At 29.5% G+C, this 24640-nt stretch overlaps 3 protein-coding genes and 1 long non-coding RNA gene across 4 annotated transcripts; 2 read left to right on the top strand and 2 right to left on the bottom strand.

The window, feature by feature from the left end:
* Window positions 1-8434: 8434 nt before the first annotated feature.
* LOC143197310 (pancreatic triacylglycerol lipase) lies at window positions 8435-10089 on the top strand. The gene is made up of 4 exons (XM_076405668.1): window positions 8435-8595; window positions 9071-9579; window positions 9638-9903; window positions 9960-10089. Exons 1-4 carry the CDS (start codon window positions 8523-8525, stop codon window positions 10015-10017), a joined length of 906 nt encoding a protein of 301 aa, XP_076261783.1. The 5' UTR covers window positions 8435-8522; the 3' UTR covers window positions 10018-10089.
* A 3060-nt stretch (window positions 10090-13149) lies between these two features.
* Window positions 13150-15085, bottom strand: LOC143197309 (lipase member H). Its single transcript, XM_076405667.1, has 5 exons — window positions 14931-15085; window positions 14694-14876; window positions 14306-14641; window positions 13351-13741; window positions 13150-13289 (listed from the first exon to the last, which is right to left on the bottom strand). Exons 1-5 carry the CDS (start codon window positions 14983-14985, stop codon window positions 13232-13234), a joined length of 1023 nt encoding a protein of 340 aa, XP_076261782.1. The 5' UTR covers window positions 14986-15085; the 3' UTR covers window positions 13150-13231.
* Window positions 15086-18756: 3671 nt separating this feature from the next.
* LOC143197058 (uncharacterized) lies at window positions 18757-22626 on the bottom strand. The gene is made up of 3 exons (XM_076405143.1): window positions 22339-22626; window positions 22198-22287; window positions 18757-19305 (listed from the first exon to the last, which is right to left on the bottom strand). The coding sequence occupies exons 1-3, from the start codon at window positions 22514-22516 to the stop codon at window positions 19121-19123; spliced, it is 453 nt and encodes a 150-aa protein (XP_076261258.1). The 5' UTR covers window positions 22517-22626; the 3' UTR covers window positions 18757-19120.
* A 1-nt stretch (window position 22627) lies between these two features.
* LOC143197059 (uncharacterized) lies at window positions 22628-23570 on the top strand. Its single transcript, XR_013005917.1, has 3 exons — window positions 22628-22757; window positions 22897-23221; window positions 23371-23570. It is a non-coding gene; the product is annotated as an uncharacterized LOC143197059 (long non-coding RNA).
* The last annotated feature ends 1070 nt before the right edge of the window (window positions 23571-24640 follow it).

Raw genomic sequence — 24640 nt, 5'->3', positions numbered from 1 at the left:
GTGAGACGTCCAGAAATATAACAGGACGGTATTTCTTTTCTTTGAGTGCCATTTCAACAACCGCTGTTACCCCGTGCACGTCGAATGTCGAGTGGTGATTTCGAAATCCAAACTGGAAATCTGGTATTTTTATAAATGGTTAATACGTTTGCGTTTTAAAAGCAGTTTCTCAAATAATTTTGATATCGCAGTTAGCAGCGAAAGGCCTGTAAGATCCAACTTGTTAAGCCTGTTATTAGTTTTTTAAGCATAGTTATTTGAGCAACCTTAAAACTGGATCCGGAACATGCTTCAGTCTCAAACAGGCATTGAGTTGATATGTATTGTATTGAATATATATGCCAACATGATTATTGCTTTTCGTGGCAGCTTTCTTAATAACTCAGGTGAAATATCATCAATTCCAGGAGCCGTACTAGGATTGAGGTTATTGTCAATTTCTGTCACAATTTCCATTGCAGAAATCAGATCTACAGCTACATCGGGCCGATAAATAGGATCTATATCTATTATAGATTCTATATCATTTGGTTGGAATACGTTAGCTAAATATTCTGCTAAAAAGTATTTTTCATCGTTTCGTTCCGAACCAACTCTGTTTATATTCTTTAATCATTTGATTTGTCTAACGTCACGTTAAACAAAAGCAAAATACATTGGAACCAAAATAAAACAACTATACTGGTTATTTGGAAGATACTCTCAACTTGACCTAAAATCAAAGAGCTTGATCTATAGTACAATTTAAAGCCAATTTGGACCTATGGGGTGCAAATATGGGGTTGCACTGAGAGTTCAAATCAACTAGACATACAACGCTATCCAAACAAGGTTCTTCGATTGATTGCCAATGCCTATCGCTACGTAACCAACGAAGAACTGCACGATGACCTGGAAATCAAATGGATTTGCGAAGTTGTCCAAGATTTCGTCTTGAAAGATGAAAGATTACTAAACCATACTAACGTGGAAGCAATTCAACTGGTGGACAGCGTGCAGGATGTCAGGAGATTGAAGCAAACAAAACCATACGAACTTATATAAAGAGTATAACTTTAGTGTAAACTGTAGCTATAAGTTATTATAATTTTATAATTGAGGAATACATATTAATATATTTTCTCGCACTCGTCTTGCTTGTAAATTAATCCAAGTATATAGGAAAAGTAGTAATAAATTAATTGTAAATTAAGATTGTAGTAAGCATAAAGATTTTATAAAAAAATTTAAATTTCTGATAAATAATTCTATTAAATATTGTTTTGTCCACAGTATTTCTGGTTCTTTACCATACTCTTTTAGCTGTTCGTCTTTCTTTTATCAATAAGTCGTGTATTTGAAAGACAAAATACAATATTGTTCCTATTTTTGTTAAGAATACAAATATAAATTATAAAATACTGTCAGATTTTAGGTTATGTAAATATAATAGAATTAATTTAGCTCAATCAATTAACCAATAAAAGAATAATTCCCTTCCATGAACACTAGACTTCTAAATGTACTATTAAACAACCAGTCCTGATGAGCACAAACTTGTGGAGTATTGTATGAATACATTTTTTATATTTGGGTAGCTTTCAAAGATAGTAAGCTTTTTGATTTTGTTATTTAAGAAGTTCTCTTACCTTATTTTTAGTACCTGTGGTTGATAACTGTCCTGGTTCACAACAACCATCATCTCGATTGCTAGTACTGTTATTCTTGTTAGGCATGAATTATTTGCCTCTCATTGTTGTTAAGCCTTCTGGCAACCAACGCATGTTGTAACTAGAGTGATAGTGTCAATATGGCTCGATTTATTTTACGTTACAGCTTTAAAAACATATAATCTCTTTACAAAATTAGCTATGATGTTGGATTTAGATTTATCACAAGTTACCTGGACTTTATCATTGAATTTGATCACTGTGAAATCTTTTCATTCAGTTGACCATCGAATATTCTTAAAATAATACACAGAAATTTTATCTTAAAATAACCGTTTTCGAATTAAAAGTGATCATTTGCTGAAACAATTGCTTTGATGTAGTGAAAATCGAAAGGCGATTCCAAGGATTTTGAGGCGAAGTTATGATGAGCGATTACTCTTGGATCCCAACCAGCGAAAAAGATTCAAAGCAGTTCTTGCGACGTAATTATATTTATTTACATTTAAGAAAATTGTTTACCTTTTAAATTTTACGAAAATTATATTGTTTTTTCTTTTGTATAGTTATTTTTTGTATGTGATAATTTAATGTTAACGGATTATACGTGGTACAGAAGATAAACCTACATATTAATAATATATAACTACAAAGGAGTATATATTTCAAAATTTTAATTGATTATACCTTGCTAAATATTTGCAAAATTGGTATAATAAATACTGTCTTGAGATAAGATATAGCTATTGTTTGGGTGTAAAAATATAATAATTTAAAGTATCACTACGCAATTTCGGAATACATTAATTAGTTTGAGATAAGTAAAACATCAGACAGGTATAAGTTAATAATATTAGATAACACGTGGTGTTACTTCTAGAATAACACTTACTTTATTTTGTTAATACTCGCATATTTTATGAAGATTAATCTATATTAAAATCAGGTTTATGTTTTATAGTTAAGACATTTTTATGTGTGAGGAAAAGCTAATTATGTATATTTTATATCGATAATAAAGTAGTATACGATCTATTCAAATAATTTATCAATTAATGAGATAATCACGGATTTGATCTCGGATTTTTATATTGTTCATGATTGTCTTGTTATTGTTCGAGAAGAGTGCAAAAACTGGCAAGGAATAACCACTCCAGTCACGTCAAGAAATAGGCTTGTTGTCTGTCTGTTGCCCTGTCGGAAAATCAGAAAAACCTTAGTAAACCAACGACGATTTATCTGGACTGGACCTACTGTTTAACTTTGTCTTCGAACTGCGATCCTCGGCAATAACCCTGTCAATTTCCCAGTGGCAAACTTAGAGGCCAGTTCAGGATACATCCGGTCTTACCCAGCCTGGTTACTGGCGTGACTGCGATGGCTATTCCTTGTCAGATTTCCACTGTTGCCTATAAAAACATTTACAATTACAATCACAGACATAAAGTACATCCATGTCCCAATAGGATTCGAACCCGCGACTATTGCAACAGTAGGAGGACCCTCCTGTTGCCTTAACCACTGCATCACCAAGAGGGCTAAATAATATTTTAATGTTTAATATTTATTAATAACTTTTTGCACTATGATATATTAATATGCAACTAATGCGAATTCATTTTCTGAGTATTTGTTACAACATTTCAGTGATTTGAGTGATTTTAAACGATAGGCTTGATATTTACGTGGTTAACCATTACGTGGTGTATATCGAGGGAAATCCTCAAATTTTAAAGGCATGTACAAGGTTTTGACATATTTTTTATATAAAATAATCAGACATTTGTGTTTAATGTTATTGCTGAACTGATGTGACGAAAAATCGGAAGTCCTACAGTGCAAAAACTATTCAGTTTGGTTTTTAAGCACTTTCTATAACATGCAAGACCTTGTAGAAATATTGTAACAGAGACATATTGTAATAAAGACAACTGCTTGTATGATGTAATTGTTAAAGCTTTTAGCTCCCAAATGGAGGTAGCAGGTTCGATTCCCAGCGGAGACAATAATTTTTTGTACACTTTTTGTTATTGTTTAGTTAGAGTATTTGTCAAATCACCTAGACTAGTTAGCGGACCCCGGGGCCTGAAGCGTTCCTTATATTCAAATTGTCTCTTTATTCCTATTTTTCTCATGCGGGCTGCACCTTTACTCGGCCTACCCGTTGTAATATTAAATAAAATAACTGCTTAATTTATTCAGTAAATATAAGAAAACTAAAATATTTTTAACAAAAAAATTGAACCGACATCAAAAAATAAATAAGAAACTCACTAAAAATTAAAAAATAATCAACGTTAGATTTTTAACACAAAAAACATTTTAAAATAAAATATGTGCTTAATTATCGTCGTAATTACTAAATAAAAATAATCAATGACCTTATTTAACCTGTCTACTACACGTATTTTATATTCTACTACATATAAACGATTTAGCTTTATACCTACCTAAAGTTATTTATTTATTTACAATATTATTTTAACTACTACCAAATGATCACTCTGAAGTCGGTTCCGAGCCCAAACAATACAAAAATAATAATATAATTTTGTGATATATACAAAAAATTAAATTACCTATAAAAAAATCTAAATTAATATAAATGTTTGGGTTTGGCACCGCGCATTCGAAACCGCAACTATTGAAATAGCAGGACCGTCCTATCATCTTTATTACTGCGCCAACCAAGCCGGCGGGTAATAGTTTTATATGATCGCTTTCGAAAACCAGACTATAAAAATTAAAGAACTAAACTTTAGATATAAAATATTACAAGTATTGAGAATTAAATGTGTCAATCTTTATAAAACTTACTCTCATTCGACCGATCCCCCCTCAAACCAAAATCCTGGATCCGCTTAGTTGATTCTACGTCCATGTTAGTTGATTATTTAGTTGTTTGAAAATAGACTTTTCCTATAAAAGCAAGTTCAAGGCGTTGTATTATTAAAATTAACATTTTAGTGATAAGGTATCCTTTTAATAGGATTGGTAAGATTTGGTATAGACAGTTATTCTTGTTATATTTAACCAGAATTTATCTGGATTGGATATACTGCTTAATTTGGCTTTCGAAACGTAACCCTTGGTATTAAGCAATTCCACTGACGAGTTACCAATTCTAGGCAGAAGATATTAGATCTTTTTCAGCTAGGTTGCTGGCATGGTTGGAATAGTTGTTGGAATGTTGTAGTCTTGTCGGGTTTCTTACTCTTACTTACAGTTAATCACAATGGCAATCAGATTGTTGCAAGAATTTTTAGTCGTTGATGTTGAGGGTAGCCATTCGTTATTGATTTGGTTGTTTTTGCAAATTATGACGTTTTAGTGGACTCGCGAAATTTGAAATTATATTAATTGTAGTCGAGGCAGTGATTGCCTATTGCAGCAATGATAATGGTTTATTGCAATAATTTCTCAGCCATTGGAATAATGTCTATTATTTCCATTTTATTTTGGGACCACGGATAATGTCTTGGTTCGGATATATTTGTGCATCAGTGGAAATTAGCTTTGTGTATATTGCACTGTAATAATTCCTGTAGAGTAACAGTTTGAAGATGGTTGTAGAACAAATTAAATCGTTAAACTCAATCTGTGTTGGTCCTTAGCCTAAACATTAACGTTCATATGGTTTTCATTACATATGGTTTTAGTTTAATTTTACTAATTTCCTTATAATTTAAATTAATGGAAGTTACTAATTTTGAGCAATATTTTTGTACTTATTTAAATATTTTCTTACCGTCTACTCTTGTTTAAATATAGGTAAGTATATTTGTTTGAATAATAAATATTAATGATAATGCCGAATGCTTGAAAGTTTTGTTGGTGGACTTGTGAGAAAGTCAAATTGTAACTAATATCAAAAGTGTTTTACAGATGTTATTATTACTACTTCATATTACTCTATGATCTTGTATATATTAATTAATAAATTTCTTGGATCACTTCTTAGGAGGGTTTTCAATTTCTAGGAAGCTTCCCATATTGCTGGCGGTATTTGAAGCACAACGGCCATTTGTATAGTCCGAATAACTGGAATATAATCGAGACAAGAATCTGTTGGTGATTAAACTTTCGGCGTAATAAATGTAAGCCCTGTTGTGAGCACAACTTCCAGCCACATCTAGTCCACATCCAGGTTGTGAACTTCCACCGTTGGGATAATAATCGACATGACCTATTGTAATATTAAATAAAATAACTGCTTAATTTAATCATAAAATATGTAACACTAAAATGAGAAAAATAAAATATTTTTAACAAAATGATTGAACCGACTTCAAGAAATAAATAAGAAACTCACTAAAAATTAAAAAATAATCAAACTTAGATTTAAAAAAAAATAAAATAAAATATGTGCATAATAATCGTAGTAATAACTAGTTATAAGGTATCCTTTTAATAGAATTGGTAAGATTTGGTATAGACAGTTATTCTTGTTATATTTAACCAGAATTTATCTGGATTGGATATACTGCTTAATTTGGCTTTCGAAATGTAACCCTTGGTACTAAGCAATTCCACTGGCGAGTTACCAATCCTAGGCAGAAGACATTAGATCTTTTACACCTGGTTTGCTGGCATGGTTGGAATAGTTGTTTCTTGTCGGATTTTATACTTTTACTTACAGATAATCACAATGGCAATCAGGTTGTTGCAAGAATTTTTAGTCGTTGATGTTGAGGGTAGCCATTCGTTATTGATTTGGTTGTGTTTGCAAATTATGACGTTTTAGTGGACTCACAAAGTTTGAAATTATATTATTTGTAGTCGAGGCAGTGATTGGCTATTGAAGCAGAGATAATTGTTTATTGCAATAATTTCTCAGCCATTAGAATAATGTCTATTATTTCCATTTCATTTTGGGACCACGGATAATGTTTTGGTTCGGATATATATGCGCATCAGTGGAAATTAGCTTTGTGCATAATCCACTATAATAATTCTTGTAGAGTAAGTTTGAAGATGGTTGTAGAACAAATTAAATCGTTAAACTCAATCTGTGTTGGTCCTTAGCCTAAACATTATCGTTCATATGGTTTTCATTGCATATGGTTTTAGTTTAATTTTACTAATTTCGTTATAATTTAAATTAATAGAAGTTATTAATTTTGAGCAATATTTTTGTACTTATTTAAATATTTTCTTACCGTCTACTCTTGTTTAAATATAGGTAAGTATATTTGTTTGAATAATAAATATTAATGATAATGCCGAATGCTTGAAAGTTTTGTTGGTGGACTTGTGAGAAAGTCAAATTGTAAATAATATCAAAAGTGTTTTACAGATGTTATTATTAGTACTTCATATTACTCTATGACCTTGTATATATTAATTAATAAATTTCTTGGATCACTTCTTAGTAAGGTTTTCAATTTCTAGGAAGCTTCCCATGTTGCTGGCGGTATTTGAAGCACAACGGCCATTTGTATAGTCCGAATAACTGGAACATAATCGGGACAAGAATCTGTTGCTGCTTAAACTTTCGGCATAATAAATATAAGCCCTGCTGTGAGCACAACTTCCAGCCACATCTAGTCCACATCCAGGTTGTGAACTTCCACCGTTGGGATAATAATCGACATGACCTATTGTAATATTAAATAAAATAACTGCTTAATTTAATCATAAAATATGTAACACTAAAATGAGAAAAATATTTTAACAAAATAATTGAACCGACTTCAAGAAATAAATAAGAAACTCACTAAAAATTAAAAAATAATCAAACTTAGATTTAAAAAAAAATAAAATAAAATATGTGCATAATAATCGTTGTAATAACTAGTTATAAGGTATCCTTTTAATAGGATTGGTAAGATTTGGTATAGACAGTTATTCTTGTTATATTTAACCAGAATTTATCTGGATTGGATATACTGCTTAATTTGGCTTTCGAAATGTAACCCTTGGTATTAAGCAATTCCACTGGCGAGTTACCAATCCTAGGCAGAAGACATTAGATCTTTTACACCTGGTTTGCTGGCATGGTTGGAATAGTTGTTTCTTGTCGGATTTTATACTTTTACTTACAGATAATCACAATGGCAATCAGGTTGTTGCAAGAATTTTTAGTCGTTGATGTTGAGGGTAGCCATTCGTTATTGATTTGGTTGTGTTTGCAAATTATGACGTTTTAGTGGACTCACAAAGTTTGAAATTATATTATTTGTAGTCGAGGCAGTGATTGGCTATTGAAGCAGAGATAATTGTTTATTGCAATAATTTCTCAGCCATTAGAATAATGTCTATTATTTCCATTTCATTTTGGGACCACGGATAATGTTTTGGTTCGGATATATATGCGCATCAGTGGAAATTAGCTTTGTGCATATTCCACTATAATAATTCTTGTAGAGTAAGTTTGAAGATGGTTGTAGAACAAATTAAATCGTTAAACTCAATCTGCGTTGGTCCTTAGCCTAAACATTATCGTTCATATGGTTTTCATTGCATATGGTTTCAGTTTAATTTTACTAATTTCGTTATAATTTAAATTAATAGAAGTTATTAATTTTGAGCGATATTTCTGTACTTATTTAATTATTTTATTACCGTCTACTCTTATTTAAATATTGATAAGTATAATATATTTGTTTGAATAATAAATATTAATGATAATGCCGATTGCTTGAAAGTTTGAATAGTAACTAATATCAAAAGCTTTTTTATAGATGTTATTACTATTTCATATTACTCCATGACCTTGTATATTTTGGTTAATAAATTACTAGGATTAATTTGTATTATCATTGAAAGCTCTTATGAAATTATCTCAGTTATAAATTGTTTGAATTTACGACGTCTGTTATAACTGATCTAGTATATTGGAGGAATAAGCCGTCGAAAAGTGAGCATCGAAAGATGAAGCTCTTATTGCTGACTATTTTTACTATCTTATGCTTATTTAACCAAAATCATGCACGAGTCACTTCTGGTAAGTACTACAATATTACCTTTGAGTATATTTTATAACGATATTACATTTATTGTTTTAATAGCCATGTTTAAGTACTAATATTATTTAATAAAACGGGTTGTTAAGTCATAATCTATAAATCTATAATCTATAAATAAATATGAATCTAATCTTCATTTACTAACTATGTATATTAGCAAACTATATAAATACATTCAAAATTAAATTCGTTTTTATGAAAGCATATTTAATATTATTGTTGAGCCGTGTATATTATTTTGTAAGTTGTTTTTATTATATAGTCAAGTTAGGTAGGTTAATATTGAGCACTACACATGGTACAGTAAACATTTTCAACTTTTCATTTCGAGGTACTTTATTTTTAATTTTGAATAGTTTTGTTAATCATTTAATTATATGTTTACTTTAATTATAAAATTTTATCCTTAAATGCATATTTTCATAATTATTAAGCAATTTGTTTCATTTTTAGCGCGTGCATCAGAAAGCGACATAACGTATGTGTTCTACAGTAGGGATTATTTTGATGGCATTTACGTGCACATTAACGACTCTAGTATCAATCATATCATGGATGTCTTTAAGGTTAGTAAACCAACAGTGATTTTAATCCACGGATTTAAAGATGGCTTCGAAGCAGACTCAAATACTTATGTGAGGAAAGCTATTTTAAGCAAATTGAACGCGAATGTTATTAAAGTGGATTGGCGTCCACTTGCTGACCAAAACTACCTGGTTGCTAGAAATGCTGTCCCTTACGTCGGCGCGTTTGCAGCTTCCTTTCTTAGTTCCCTTTCTGCTCAATTCCAATATTCATTAACCAATGTCACCTTGGTTGGGTTCTCCTTGGGCGCTCACATAGCAGGAAACATCGGTAGAAATACCGATACTCCAATTGGATATATAATGGCCTTGGATCCAGCTGGACCATTGATTGAAAGTGATGTATCTGTAAGACCTAGCGATGCAGATTATGTTCAAGTATTTTAGTTAAAACAGTACATTTATATTGGGATATTAACTTTTTATATATTTGTAGTCAATTCATACTAATGGAGGTGTTCTTGGTATGGTTAATGCCGTTGGACATTCAGACTTCTATCCAAATGGCGGATCTAGACAGCCTGGATGTGGTAGTGACATTCTTGGCGGATGCTCTCATAATAGAGCATGGGAATTTTTTGCCGAATCGTTAACCAATAACAAATTTGTCTCTCAGAAATGTAATAGTTGGGACGAATACAGAAATCACTTATGCCATGGAGAAACAAGATTAATGGGGGGCTTAAATACAGTAGATAAGTCGTAAGTTAGTCATTAATGCAAATATATGTTTTTTCTTAATTTCATTGTTGTTGTAGAGCTAAGGGCGTATATTATCTGGAGACAAACGATCGGTCACCATATGGACGAGGTTGATTCCATTTAAATATATGAATTCTAAAGATAATTTTGAATAAATTAGTTAAATATATTATCAATTTACTTTTATGTATGTTTTTGTAATATCGCTATAGAGATAATAATAATACAAAGTTCAATAAAGCTGCAGGGTTACCCACTTTGCTATTAAAATATCCTGTTCGATTCCCACTTGAGCAATCGCTTTGTGGTCGAAATTCGACACAATACTTAAGTACACATTATTTAAGTTAGTCTATGTTATTATTATAGTTAATTATATTAATTGCTGTTATAAAATGATCGAGTAAAATAATAATATGAATTTGACATATTTTCAATCCCAAATATTGACTGGCCCTAATATTGTTTTAATTTAGTATTTATAGGATTATTAAATATTTTTATAAAATAACTTCTTTAATTAACGAAAATATAAAGTTACTTTTATAGCAAATCCACATAACTAACAAAATATCATAACAAAGATTATGACAAAGAATACTGAAAAGAGTAATTAAGATTATCTTTAAATTGATCTTTACTTTTTTAAAACCATATATTGAATAATAACATTTTGTAACATTTTTTTTTTGTTCTATAACATTAAATAATTCTCATATTGTACTTACCGAACCCAAATCATACTTATTTATTATTGCTGCTTGGTGGCGCAGTGGTAAAGGTAACAGGATGGTCCTCTTACTGTTGCGATAGACGCTGGTTCAAACCCTGTTGGGGCATGGTCGTAAATTTATGTTTGTAATTGTTTAATATTTGTGATTGTCCTAGGCAAGAATGTAAAATCCGACAAGGAAAATGATCCCAGTCGCGCCAGTAACCAGGCCGGGTAAGACCGGATGTCTTCTGGGTTGATTTATAAGTTGGTCATTCGCCAGTCGGTAGGTCTAATGCCGAGGACCGCGGTTCTGAGCCCACGTTAAATAGTAGGCCCAGTCCAGATAAACACATAGTTGGTAAAATGAGACTTATGTAATAAAAAATTAAAAAAAACTGATTTATTTATATTATTAGTTTTATAAAGAAAACAGTAAAAGCGCCATACATTTTCAAAGAAAATTAATTGACGAAATATTAACTTTTCCTCTGGTGAGTAGTAGAATCCACTTTCATTACAAATCAACAGTAATCTGCTAATATTTTACCATCCCATCTTCCTTCTTCTTCGTTCTATCTGTTTTATATCCTGGTGTAATCGTTCACTTCCTTCGTCATTCACCATTCCAAGATTAGGGGGGAAAAGTCGATATGTGTATGAAAGAAATGTATTTTTAATGATATTCTGCACCCCATCGTTTCGTATCAGTCATTCATTTACTAAAGTCATTCACTAAAAACTCGATATTTTTAGCTATAAGGTTGCATAAACATCCATGAAGTACTTTTTTTTAGAGAAAACCAAGCCGCTAACTCTGTCGTCGTAATTGTGTTTAATAAGGTTTCTTATTTGTGGGGCATTAAAAATGCCATCTCCCAAAACAAAGTTGAATAAACAACTCTATCTTACACTACTGTCTATATATTAATCGGCTTAGCAAAAATTTTGCCTCCCTTTTTGAAGATAACGAGGGCACCTGGAGGTGTGAAATTTGACACGGTTGAAGCTTATATCGAGGAAGAATTTTTAGGCCTAAAATTGTTGTGTAATACGTGTTGCAAATAAATATATTACAATAAAACGTAAAATATTCAAATCAAGCAACCTAGATATCTGTCAGATCAGTAGCAAATAATAATTTATGAGGTCTAGCCGGTAGCCATGAGGGCTAAGAGTTTAGCTCCCCGACAATAACGTACTAGGATCGAATCTCGTTCGGGATAAAGGTTTTTTTTAAGTTTATAAAATAAAATAAAGAATAATGTTCCTTCAAATTAAATGAATGTTTGTTTTTGTACATTTGAAACAATATTAAAATGGAAAGTGAATGATTTTTTGAGACTAGCATTGTCTCGTAAAGTTATGTTTTACATTTTTTGCAAAGAAAACCAATTAATATATTCGCTTTATCGGAAGGTGTGAAATAAAAAACCGACATATGTGAAAACTGTATCCCAATAGATTAATACAATTCGAGGATAACAAGAATCGTCTGTTTTATTTGCTTGCAAAATATTTATATTTTGCAAATTACAATATTGAAAAAGAAAAAAAACTGTTCTTGCTTAAGGCCTTTTTATTGTTTTTGTAAAATATATTTTAGATGAGAAACATATACAAAAAAGATTTGAAAAAGAAATGAAAATATGCAGCAGTTGAAATGAGACTAATTACATAATTTGCATAGATGGAACACCTAGGACAAATAGAAGAATTGTGTTTAATCATGCAATAAGATATGTGACTATATGACATTTTATTCTTTAAATCTTTTATAAATACTTTAATTATTTACTGTATAGACCTCTCTGAAAAATCAATAGTTAATTTAATGATTGTAAAAACATTCTTTAAAAAAAACCTTTTCAAATTGTAAAAAAAATATTACCTAATTGTGTTCACTATTCTATTATTATACATACTAAAGTCAAATATCAATTTCAAAAGAGTTTTATACATATATTCTCTATTTTAATATACAAACATGTATTACTTCATTTATTATTCCATATTTATATTTATAACATTACACTAAAGAAAGAGCATGTATACTTATATCTGATGCTCTGAAGTTGTTATAGTTCTGAAAATAATCACGCTTATGATAAGTTTTTATAATGTTCAGTGGCGTAGTAATATACACTTATTAATACTCAATTTAAAAACTGTTAGTGATTGTTATTTTTTGAGATAAGTTTCTATATATTTTAAAATGTTTCAATATACAGACATTCATTATTTTAATTAATGTTATGTATCAAATACATTTCTGATCTTATATTGAAAATACTGCAGAAGCAAGTTTTACTAATATAAGATTTTAAATTTGTTCTTTTAATCTATTATGGGAGAAACATGATTAACTTAATATATACAGGGCGATCACTAGTATCAATTATAACTCTATCCTATGTACGTTAATATTTAATTAAAAGTTATAATTAAATAAACTCTTTATTCCAATTATTTAATTAGTATATATTGGAGTAGATAATCAAAAAAAATGTAGGAAGTATTTAAGTACAAACACGTTTTTGCATGTGTTAACTATTTTTATTAAAGTTATATACATAGTACATAATATGTTTCCGTTATAATACCATGTCAGAATATTTAACCTTGGGCATATGGTGATGCGCTGTTTGTGGTTAAGTAGTAATCTCCTTGGGCTCTGTATATTACAAGAAGTATTTAGTATTAACAGATGATACTTTTATTTACAAATTACTTACGATTGTGTTATTGGGAAGCTTCCCATGTAGCTGGCGGTATTTGAAGCACAACGGCCATTTGTATAGTCCGAATAACTGGAACATAATCGGGACAAGAATCTGTTGCTGCTTAAACTTTCGGCATAATAAATATAAGCCCTGCTGTGAGCACAACTTCCTGCCACATCTAGTCCACATCCAGGTTGTGAACTTCCACCGTTGGGATAATAATCGACATGACCCATCTTAATACCAAATCCTAGAACGCGGTCATTGGTATGAATTACATGGACGTATCTACCATCGGTGGGGTCCAGACGATTGTTGATGTTTTTCTCAGTGAAGAGAGGACCAGCAGGATCCAAACCAATAATAGTATCGATTAAACCTCCGGTTCTAGCACCAGCGTTACCTTAAATTAATATATAATATTTGAAAAGTATTTTAACATATAAATTTTAATATATAAATTTTAATATAAATAGTTTATAATTGTTGGTAAAAATTTAAAATAAAATTGTAGTGTAAATTGAAAAATGTAAATCCAATAAGAAAAATTATAAATTATAAAAGAAATATAAATGTCTCTTTTATTATTATAACCAATGGGTATTTTGGTAAAATAAGAATAAGTAAGATAAAATAATTATGTTAACAATTTGAACAGATTGGATTTCATTGAAACTTTTGATTACTTACAATTAAAAATTGAATTAATATTTTTTAGGATGCTTAGTTGCTTTTTTGTTATATAATCGTAAGTATACATCGTAGTAGTAAAATATAGTAGTTCTACTAATTCCAATAAGAAATTGAACTTATATAGAAAGGAAAATAAAGTTTTTGGTAAATCACTTAGAATTAGAAAAGCGTATTGATACATTAATTTGTAGTAATTTGTAGCAATTATTAATATAATAAATAGATTTATAGTTAAAATGAATTGAGTGAGTAGTTAAGGATCAACAGAACTTACCTGAAATATGTGCACCTAAGGAATGACCTACAATAGTTACCCTTGATAGACTGTGATTCAACACATTGTCAAGTTTTAACAAAAAGTCTCCTACATAGTTTCCAACTTTAAGAACTGATCCTTGAGCCGTGACATAAATTTTTGATGCTATTTTACTCCAATCAACAACAATAACATTTATGTCGTTGTTTCGTAACGCAGCGGTTTTGATTTGGTCATTTACTGGTGATTCGACGCTGTTCTTCCAGCCATGGATAACGACAAGTGTTTGCTTGTTAACACTGAAGCCAGTTAAAGCAATAATATTATTTAATTGGCTTTCCTTTATTTCAACACCTACGAATTTGTTCTTATGCAGTAATCGAAATATTTAGTTTTAAATAAATACCATTTAAATTATTTCTGTTGAAAAAATAGAAGGATACATCATCTTCGGTAGCGAAAACTTCAGCTTCGGCTTCGGCAGTTGCGTTGTACAGATCTTCGATCTCGAAAAATCCATCTTCAGTTTCATAAACCAAATATCTCGGATTGTTTATTACTTCTGATAAATCTTCAACCCGATATTTTACTAAAAATTAATTCAAATTAATTCGTGTTGAATAAAACTATATGAAAATGTTACCTGGATTAGCGTTTAGGCATGCTGCTATCGCAGCTAAAATTATGAAGAGCTTCATCGTTTCTGGTCTCTCTCAAGGTCCAGCCAAATTGATGGAAGGTGATAAAAATACCCACAATTTATACTTATTTCTACGACTATGATAAGATATAATTGCAGGATTTATATCTAAATATTTCAATAACATCATTCTATTTGTTTCATTTTATGAATTTATGGAATATTCATTATATTGATTATTATTATTTAAATTGATTTATAGCCTAAACACCTTACTTTTAGTAACAATTTTTAGATTACATTTTACAAACTCTAACTCTCAGCGTGATTTAATTCTATTATAATTTTCTTTCTCTTTTATATATCTAGAATAATCTAGAGTATAGTCTAGAATCTAATATATATTTCAATTCAAACAAACAAACAATACCAAGAGCATTTCTTTTAAACCACTAATTTTAGTGTGTCTGTTATATTTTGGAAGCTTAGGAATAATGTTGCAGTTCATAAAGGAAAGCCTTTAGATTTAATGTAATTTTAATAACATTACAATTTGGTAATTATAATTGTAATATATATAACAGGTCAATTGAAAAGTCCCCGGACTGAGACAGATGGCACTACTAGAATTAAATATCTATGTTTTTTAGTTAGCCCTAACCCTCAAAAGATGCGTGTATAGAGCATTTTGAGAGAAGCAGCTTTTGTTATTGTGAAAAAAATTGATATAAAGGAATTTCACGTGTTGATATAATATTGCTTTTTGAAAGAAAAAAATACAGTTGAAGCAAAAAATTGACTTGATGCCGAGTTTCCGGACACTGTCCCAGGAAAATCAACCATCAAGGATAGGTATGCTAAGTTTAGACGTGGTGAAATGAGCACCGAAGACGGTAAACGCAGTGGACACCCAACAAAGGTTGTTACCGACGAAAACATTAAAAAATCCACAAAATTATTTTGAATGACCGTAAATTGAAATTAAGTGAAATAGCAGACAATCTAAAGATATCAATTGAACGTGTATATCATATCATTCACAAATATTTGGGTATGATAATGCTCCGTACAAAGTGGGTGCCGCGCGAGCTCACTTTCGACCAAAAACAACGACGAGATGATGATTCGGAGCAGTGTTTGAAGATGATCAAGCGTAATAAACCCGAGTTTTTGCGTCAATATGTAATAACGGATGAAACATGGCTCCATCATTTCACTCCGAAGTCCAATCGACTCCAAAGTGTGGGAAAACGCAACAGTCGGCTGGCAAGATTATGGCGTTTGTATTTTGGGATGCGCATGAAATAATTTTCATGGACTACCTTGAAAAAGGAAGAACCATCAACAGCGACTATTACATAGCGTTATTGGACTGTTTGAAGGATGAAATCTCCGAAAAACGGCCGCATTTGAAGTAAAAGAAATTGCTGCTTTACCAAGAAAACACACTGTGTCAAATACCATGATTTGAGCTTCGAATTGCTTCCTCATCCACTGTATTCTTCAGATCTGGCCCCAGCGACTATTTCCTGTTCTCAGATCTCAAAAGAATGCTCGCTGGGAAGAAATTTTCGTCGAATGATGAAGTGATCGCCGAAACTGAGGCCTATTTTGAAGCCAATCGTACTACAAAAATGGTATCGAAAATGTGGAGGGTCGCTATAATCAGTGTATCACCCTTGAAGGGAATTATGCTGAAAAAAAATGTTTTACTATGGTAGGCCGGGGACTTTTCAATTAATTTGTTTGTTAATATGCATTTATAAAAAGTTTGTCGAATCAAACTTATGTTATTGAATTTGCCAATAACGTCATTCGCATGTATCTGATTTGATTCAACCTATATAGCACTGGAAATAATTCTACGATTTTTCCAACAAGTATATAAAATTTGTACGTGCATTTTGAGGCATCGAACTAATGAAAATAATTATTTTCTCTATTTTAAATTAGATGAAGTACATACATAGAGACGCATGATAGGGATAGAATTTTATTCGGTATTATACAAAAATAATAAAATCTATGAACCAATTTAAAGAATCCGAATATAACATACAACAAAAGACTTTAATTTGTTTGCTGCCTACACTTTATGCTTGCCTTAATGGTCTATCTGTCTAAGCATCTCATATTATATATAAATAAGAAATACTGGGTTAATCGTGTGTAGCCTCGAAGGATCAAACATTCTTCTGATGTAGTAATCGTATATTTTCAGGAAGATAGAAGGACAACATATTGTAGAACACTCATATTGTTCATTTACAATTAATACTCAGTTCCTGATAAAAACTCAACATTATGATGCTTTGTTCACCAGATATTAAGGTATTATCAAATGAAATAGCTTTTTGCTAATTAATGGGGAAATATTTCTCTAAGATCTGGCTCATATTAAGTATAACATGATTATATTAATAATACTCTATAGAGTGTTACCTGTGGCGTTGGAGGTGAAGTTAAAATAAGCTTGAACTCGAAATGGACGAGGACTCCTTTGACTAAGGCCAGTAAGGGATATCCATAACATTTCGAGCAGCGAACTTGAAAACTACGTATTGCTGTTTTTCGATGAATTAATTTATTATAGATGCGCTGGAAGCTGAACAATGTTGATATGAGTTGAGAATTACATTTCGTTACGTCAGAGTTGTATATTTACCATGCTAAAATTTGATGGACGTAAATAGTTTATAATTTTATTTCAATTTAATTTTTTTTGGTATATATTATTTGTATTTTAGTGTTACTTTTACTATTTTCATTATTTTTGGGTATATTAAAATTGTTTATAACTTAAACCATTGATTGTTTTCTTTTAATATGTTTTCGATATATGCGACCTATTAATGAACCTTTCATATGTAAATATAACATAGGTGTTAGGATCTGTGAATAAAAATTTCAATACTTTATATCAGATTTTCTAAATCTAGACCGAACTTAGAAATAGAATTAGAATACATTAATAGGTAGTAATAATTAAGTATTTTTGAAATAATTTTTTAATCGTTAAAAAAATCTGTTTATTTTTAAACAAAAGTAATGTATCATTCGAGATAACTTGTTTTTCTATGTTTTACTAAACATGATAATAAATGTGTCAATAAAGGTATTATAGAAAAATGATTAATGAATGAAGTGTTTCATATTATTGTGTAAACCGAAGTGATAAACTATATTTACATCTTCTTTTTTATAAAATTGTGCAAATTATAAACAGGCTTAACGTTATCTATTTAGAAATAAAATTGAGTAAGAGCAAAATAAACTTTTATTAAAACATCTGTTTAACTAAAAAATGAGTTTGTTTAAATCTTTTATATTTTTAGAGAACAACTGCTTTTGATTATGTTTTGTGTTTTGTATATTTGAACCATGGACAATTGATAATTATGTATTGAATCTATTAATAATTTTTTATAAATTGTTTCATCTTCAATTTCAATTTCAAACCTGATAAATGGCATGATTATCTCGGTTATTCTATGTCATATTTTAATTCATTGTCTATAAACAATAACAATCATGTCCTATAAAAAAACATATTCATGTGTAGGGTGGAAATCCTACAATATTCACGCCAGCGTAGTGGACGGTACAACTACTTACATGCCAATACATCGTCCTGTCATTTTTCATTTGTTATTTTTATTATTTGTCTCATTTATTATTTAGCTATATATTGAAATATAATAGTGGTCATAAGTAAAACAAATTAATATTTAGGAATACATTTTATAAAATAAACTATACTTGAAAAAAGGAAATGTGTAAAAAGGGAAAAATAATAACAAATAGTTATATTGTTGGTACAATTATTTATTTTTAGGTAACCACATTATATTATTTATTTATTATTTACCATTTATTTATTATATAGCTCTAAAAATCTGAAACTTGTCGGCCATGACTGATAGGTGTATTTTATCAAGTACTTTAAGTAGTATGGATAACCTTTTAATTTTTTCATATATCAATTGTAGTAAATTAACGGTATTTGATCAATGTCATCTAAAGTGTGTGGGGTGATAGCATACGTAACATATCTTGATATTTTGTCAAGTAATTAATCCAAAATAATTTACAGTAGTTAAACCTTTAATTAACAGTGTAAATAGAAGGTACTCCTGAACGGATAAGTTAGTTAACTAAACATAATATTAAAATTTTGCATGGTTATTTTAATCTTACTTAAAATAATTATTTGGTATTATTCCAACTCGGCCATTGTTTATAGTAAAACATGGAAATTTGAGCAAAACTATAGGTCCCATACTTATTTTTGCACAAAGTCTCTTATCTTTTATGTCGATGTGATTTATTGCAAAACACAAAAGTGTCATTGGGATACAAATTGGTGCTAAATTTGAATCTGAAATAAATATTTATATTACTTGAAAAATTAAAGTAAAATACAAAATGTTATTAATATTTTTACTATAAGCGTTTAATTTTATTACAATTATTTTATAGTTTTTCCAAAGTAGCATTGAATTCACTTCATCTCAATTTAAGACGTCAAAATGTCGCGATGTTGCTTCTATATATATCAACATTCTAATTGCAAATAAAATAATGAAATAAAGATGTTATAAAATATCATTTATATTAACATTATAGTTCACTGTTCACTGATACCTTGGATAGACTATATATATATATATATATATATATATATATATATATATATATATATATATATATATATATTGCATCATATTAACAAGAATTATGTTAAATGTGTTTGTTAAAATAAAACAAAGAATTTTTACGTATTGATAAAGATTAATTTATAAAAATATATATTCAAAAATTAGTAATATATTTGAAGCGGGAATATTAAGTAAATATGTATCTAAATATTGTATGTATGAAAAAGTAATCCACGTTTCTTAATTTGTATTTTATAAGTTTCTAAGACCATATTTTTTAAATAATATTATCTCTCATATGTAAATTGGACGAAAATATAGAGAGACAGAAGCTTTATATAAGGTTTGCTTTTAACATCAGTTGGGTAAATAACACAAAAAATATTAAATCTTTCATTAGTAATGGTAGTAATTGCCAGCACATTGCCAAACAATTATCTTCAATAAACTATTTAGTAAAAGTTTGGTGGAGTTTTTCCTACAGAGTCAGTCTATCACCTCACAAGATCATTGTTTAAAAATTGATGTAGCGTACTAAAATATGCATTACTTTTACCTATGTTATGCTGGTCGTATGGTTAGCTTTTACACCTTTGCGCATATAAATATTTATTTAAATATAATATATATTTTAAGTGCATATGTGCTAAATATTTTGTTAAGTAAAACTAATTTTGTTAGTTCATTAGTTGAAAAATTATAATAAAATACAAAATGTTATTATTGTTTGCACTATAAGCTTTATTTTTAATAGGATTATTTTATTACTTTTTTACTTTAGCTTCTCTATATATCAACATTCTAATTGCAAATAAAATAATGAAATAAAGATGTTACAAAATACCCTTTATTTTAACATTATGCCAAAACATTGCCAATTATCTTCAATAAAATATTTAGTAAAAGTTTGGTCCTTGGTTTGGTAAGAGTTTTTCCTACAGAGTCAGTCTATCACCTCACAAGATCATTGTTTCAAAATTGATGTAGCGTACTAATATATGGATAGGTAAAACTATACCTATGTTATGCTGTTTATATTGTCAGCTTGTACACCTTTGCATATAGAAATATTTATTTAAATACAATGTATATTTTAATTGTATATAAGCTAAATATTTTCTTAGAGTAAAACTGTTTCTATTACTAAATATTACTTTATTTTATTGATTGTAGATATGCGATTTTATACGATCTCTGGTGATAATAAATCGATTTTGTAGCATTAGCTATAACTGGAATATTTGTATATTGAATTCAACTATTTTAATATTGATTTTTCATTGTCTCGGGTAGATACAAGTCATATACACTCTAATGCTATTAGAAAAAGAAAGTAGAAATTGCTTTTTTTTCATTGATAATTTATTTATAACATATGTAACATGATAATGCATTTATTCAATATGAGAAATATTATGTAGGAATGTTCGCTTGTTTTATGTGGCTTTGATTATTTGTTCGAACTCTCGGTACTCTTTCGTGGAAGGAATTTGCATTGGAACAGAACACTGATTGATAAAAATGTCTTTATTTAAGTTGTAAAGTTTTGTGAGGAAATGGTAAAAGTATAGGATGAAACAGAAATCAGACACTTTATTCAACCAAGGTGATGCAGCTTTTGGTAAGGTGCTAAGGGAGAAACTTACACTTAAGCTCTTCAAGAAAGGAATACCTGATTCGACGTGAGTTTCTCATAAGCCAAGAGGTGTTGACTAACGCGCAGATATTTTTGGATTGGAACACGGGGAATTGGGCAAGTTGTCTCTTAGAGACGTACTTGTACCAAACCTGTGCTCCATAGAGGTAAACTGATAGAACCAGAGAGAGAAACGTAGACGTGTTGGTTTTTATACCCTGGAATCACGCGGTACTAATCCTTTAGCGTTGCAAACCTGAGAATTCAGCGTGGGTGTATTTGTGGTGGCCTGAGGCGTTGTAGCGCTCGCTACAATTACGATGACCCTTGCGCCATCTACTAGATTTTCTTAAAATTTTCATTAAGGTTTTATGACATATTGGTGAAAGAACTTCTAAAACTTCCAACCTTTTTTATTAAAATTGTTTTATAATGCAATAATATTCATAATTGCGCTTATTTAACATTTTTATGATGATTTTTTTCTCGTTAGTAGTAATCAAAATGATTCTTTAATAATCAAATTTTTTGATTAATCATGGAAATTTTGTATCTTAGAATTGGATAATATAGCAGATCACTGATTTAATATAAAGAGGATCAAATATTTTTTGATTGTTTTGATTTGTTTTCAAGATCAATTAATGATTGAGCAAGTCACATGTTTTACAACTAGTTGCATTAAGGTCATGTTTAAATGACAAATTATGTGATTGATTATTATGTTATTAAATGACTTTTTCAGGGGGGACTCTTATAAAGGAATAAAGCTTCCTTCCAATCCAATTTTGTTACCCGAATGGTATGTTCTTATTAAAATATAATTTATTTTAACAACCAAGACTTTTTTATACTTTTACACTCTTTTTACATAATGCTCAGAATGTCATGAAGTATTTTCTGAGTATAGTGTAGATTTGTGGGCTGATTTGGGATAGTTCATTCGATTTATCACACTAGATCTTTGAAAACTAACCTAATTTCCTGCTATATAATACTTCTCCATTATGTTTTAAATTCAAGTTAATGGTCAGCTGTCTGAATAAAAAGTTGGCATTGAAACAATCTACAATTTACATAAAATTACATGCTTTTAATTAACTACACTAACACTTACATTCGTTTGGTATTGTGGCATTGGTGTGGACACTGGCACAACACTCATATTGCAAGGAAGTTTTAATGGAACAGCCGGTAAAATTTACATATTTTGAACGTTCAGCCCTAATCAGTTGAAGATAAATAATACCTAGTAATATAAACACAACATTCATTATTATTTCATTGTTTAACATACACTAACATCAAATATAACCATAATATGGTTTTTAGCGTGATCGATTGCAACAGATCAAATGTTCCAATAAATAGTTACGGTCTAGTAGAGTCGCATTAAATACAAAGTTCTATAACATTAGAAAACATATTTTTAATGGTTTCGTTATTACATAATCAATTTCTTGTTGATTTTAATCGGCTTAAATTACTTTTTAAATCTAGTTCTAGTTGATTTTATATATTGTAAATAATTAGGCAGTAAGTACTGTACATACATTTTCCAAGAATCTATCCAAACCTATCCAAGAATCGCTTATTTTTTATATATTTTCGTAAAATTGAATGTATATAATAGTTTAGTCATGTCTCTTATTATATTACGATGCTTTTTTTGCAGGTTTTGGCTCAAATATATCAATGGAAATGCATAGCAATATTCCATAATACCTTCGCTCGTACATAAATAGTATAAAAATCCGCTGAAGAGATAGAAATTTGTTCTGTCATTTTTCCTGGCTTTGTCCAATCAAGAAAACGTATGGAGACTTTTGTATTTTTCTTGTAGATTCGCATGTTGTAAAATAATTTTTCTGTCAATTCATATGATATTGATAGTAATAGAAAGTGATAGTGATTGTATGAAACTTTCTGAATGTGGGATTATGTTTCAATGCTGACAGTCATCAAGATGGTATAACGGATGAGAGTGGACGCAACTATAGGTGAGTGTATAATTAATATAGTATAATTGTAGACAATCGTATTGTAGAGTGTGAAAGATTTATGAGCATAGATTTTGTGATTGTTCAGAATATATATGAGCATTTGATTAAAAGGTACAAGGAGATAATGAATATTAACTCTTTTACAGATATCGCAAATGCAAAAGAGAGAATGCAGTGATTAAATCTAATTTTATGAAAAAAATTTACACAGGAAGTAACAGAATAATCTAAGGAGAAATACAGTGGTATCCGAATGATTTCAAATGAAAACACAACAATGAAGGAAACAAGAAGTAAACATAAAAGTTTGCGTTTTATAACATTTTTGTTTCGTTATTTTATTTATATTAGAGTGTTGTTATAGATCGAAGCTAAAATAAACTAAAATGTGTAAAATGTCAATGTTAAATGTGGCAATATTGTACCGTTTTGACGTTATAAATTGAGATGACGCGAGTTCACAGCTATTTTGGATTGGCTATATATTGAATTCCGAATAATGTACAGATAAATTATATTCAAAATTAGAATGTATAAATATTCTTATAAAGATATAGGTTGTTACTTGTTAGACAGGTCAAGAAATAAAATGACAAGACTCCGAGACAATACGAACAAAACAATGGTACGAAATAGCGGTGAAAAAAGAAATTTATTAGGATTCTTTTTAGGTATGTTGTTTTTTCTTTTTCGCCTCGTTATTAAGAGGATCTCAAATGTCATCATAAAAAATAACTCAATACGCTTTTACACAAAAGGGGTTTTCTATTGATATATTGCTTATTTAATTTATTTTAGTCTAATTAAACCATGTGGTAAATTTTTTATTTGTTCTATTAGATTAAATAAAACGGCTTTATTTTTGTTAAATTGTACCTGCTGATCACAAAAACTTAAAATGGATTTTTTGTAATACGTATCATTTTCAAGTTATGATAAATTAAGTATTATAAAGAAATAATGGCATATAAATCACATTTATTTATTTATATTATTAATTTTATGAGAACTAGTAGTATATAATTATTGTCTTTTATTGTCTGCTACAGTGAATCAAAATAGCTCAGGTTTAAGTCGTCGATAGAAAAATGAGCTGTATATTCCTAAAGAAATTGGCGAAATATTAACTTTTGCTCTTGTGAACAGTTCCTTACAAACCAGCAGTAATCTGCTAATATTTTAGCAGTGATCTTCCTTGATAATGCTCTTATATCTGTTTTATAAAAGCATAAGTACGAGTAAATTTTTTCAAAAAAATTTAAATTAAATTAATTTTATTTTCTGAAAGTTCAATGTGGGGAGAAAGCAGGAGAGCAGTTTTGGCTATACATAAAATGAATAGGCAGTAGATACCTTATACACTTGGTACCTATTTTTTTATTGATAAAACAACGTAATTATATTATAATAAGTGAT

This window comes from Rhynchophorus ferrugineus, unplaced genomic scaffold (assembly GCF_030347505.1).
Source record: "Rhynchophorus ferrugineus isolate W39M unplaced genomic scaffold, kcgeb_rfMv2 rfM5, whole genome shotgun sequence".
Taxonomy (NCBI): Eukaryota; Metazoa; Arthropoda; class Insecta; order Coleoptera; family Curculionidae; genus Rhynchophorus; species Rhynchophorus ferrugineus.
Note: the sequence above shows the minus strand (reverse complement) of the source record. Positions and strands in the feature narration are given on the sequence as shown.

Coding starts and splice junctions, on each gene's coding strand:
- LOC143197310 (XM_076405668.1), top strand. CDS start 8,523: ATGAAGCTCTTATTGCTGACTATTTTTACTATCTTATGCTTATTTAAC. Junction 8,596..9,070: donor TCATGCACGAGTCACTTCTG/GTAAGTACTACA, acceptor TTTCATTTTTAG/CGCGTGCATCAGAAAGCGAC. Junction 9,904..9,959: donor TTAAATACAGTAGATAAGTC/GTAAGTTAGTCA, acceptor TTGTTGTTGTAG/AGCTAAGGGCGTATATTATC.
- LOC143197309 (XM_076405667.1), bottom strand. CDS start 14,985: ATGAAGCTCTTCATAATTTTAGCTGCGATAGCAGCATGCCTAAACGCT. Junction 13,742..14,305: donor CTTAGGTGCACATATTTCAG/GTAAGTTCTGTT, acceptor TATTAATTTAAG/GTAACGCTGGTGCTAGAACC. Junction 13,290..13,350: donor AGCTTCCCAATAACACAATC/GTAAGTAATTTG, acceptor TGTAATATACAG/AGCCCAAGGAGATTACTACT.
- LOC143197058 (XM_076405143.1), bottom strand. CDS start 22,516: ATGTTAAACAATGAAATAATAATGAATGTTGTGTTTATATTACTAGGT. Junction 22,288..22,338: donor TGCCACAATACCAAACGAAT/GTAAGTGTTAGT, acceptor TGTAAATTGTAG/ATTGTTTCAATGCCAACTTT. Junction 19,306..22,197: donor ATTATATAGCAGGAAATTAG/GTTAGTTTTCAA, acceptor TATTTATTTCAG/ATTCAAATTTAGCACCAATT.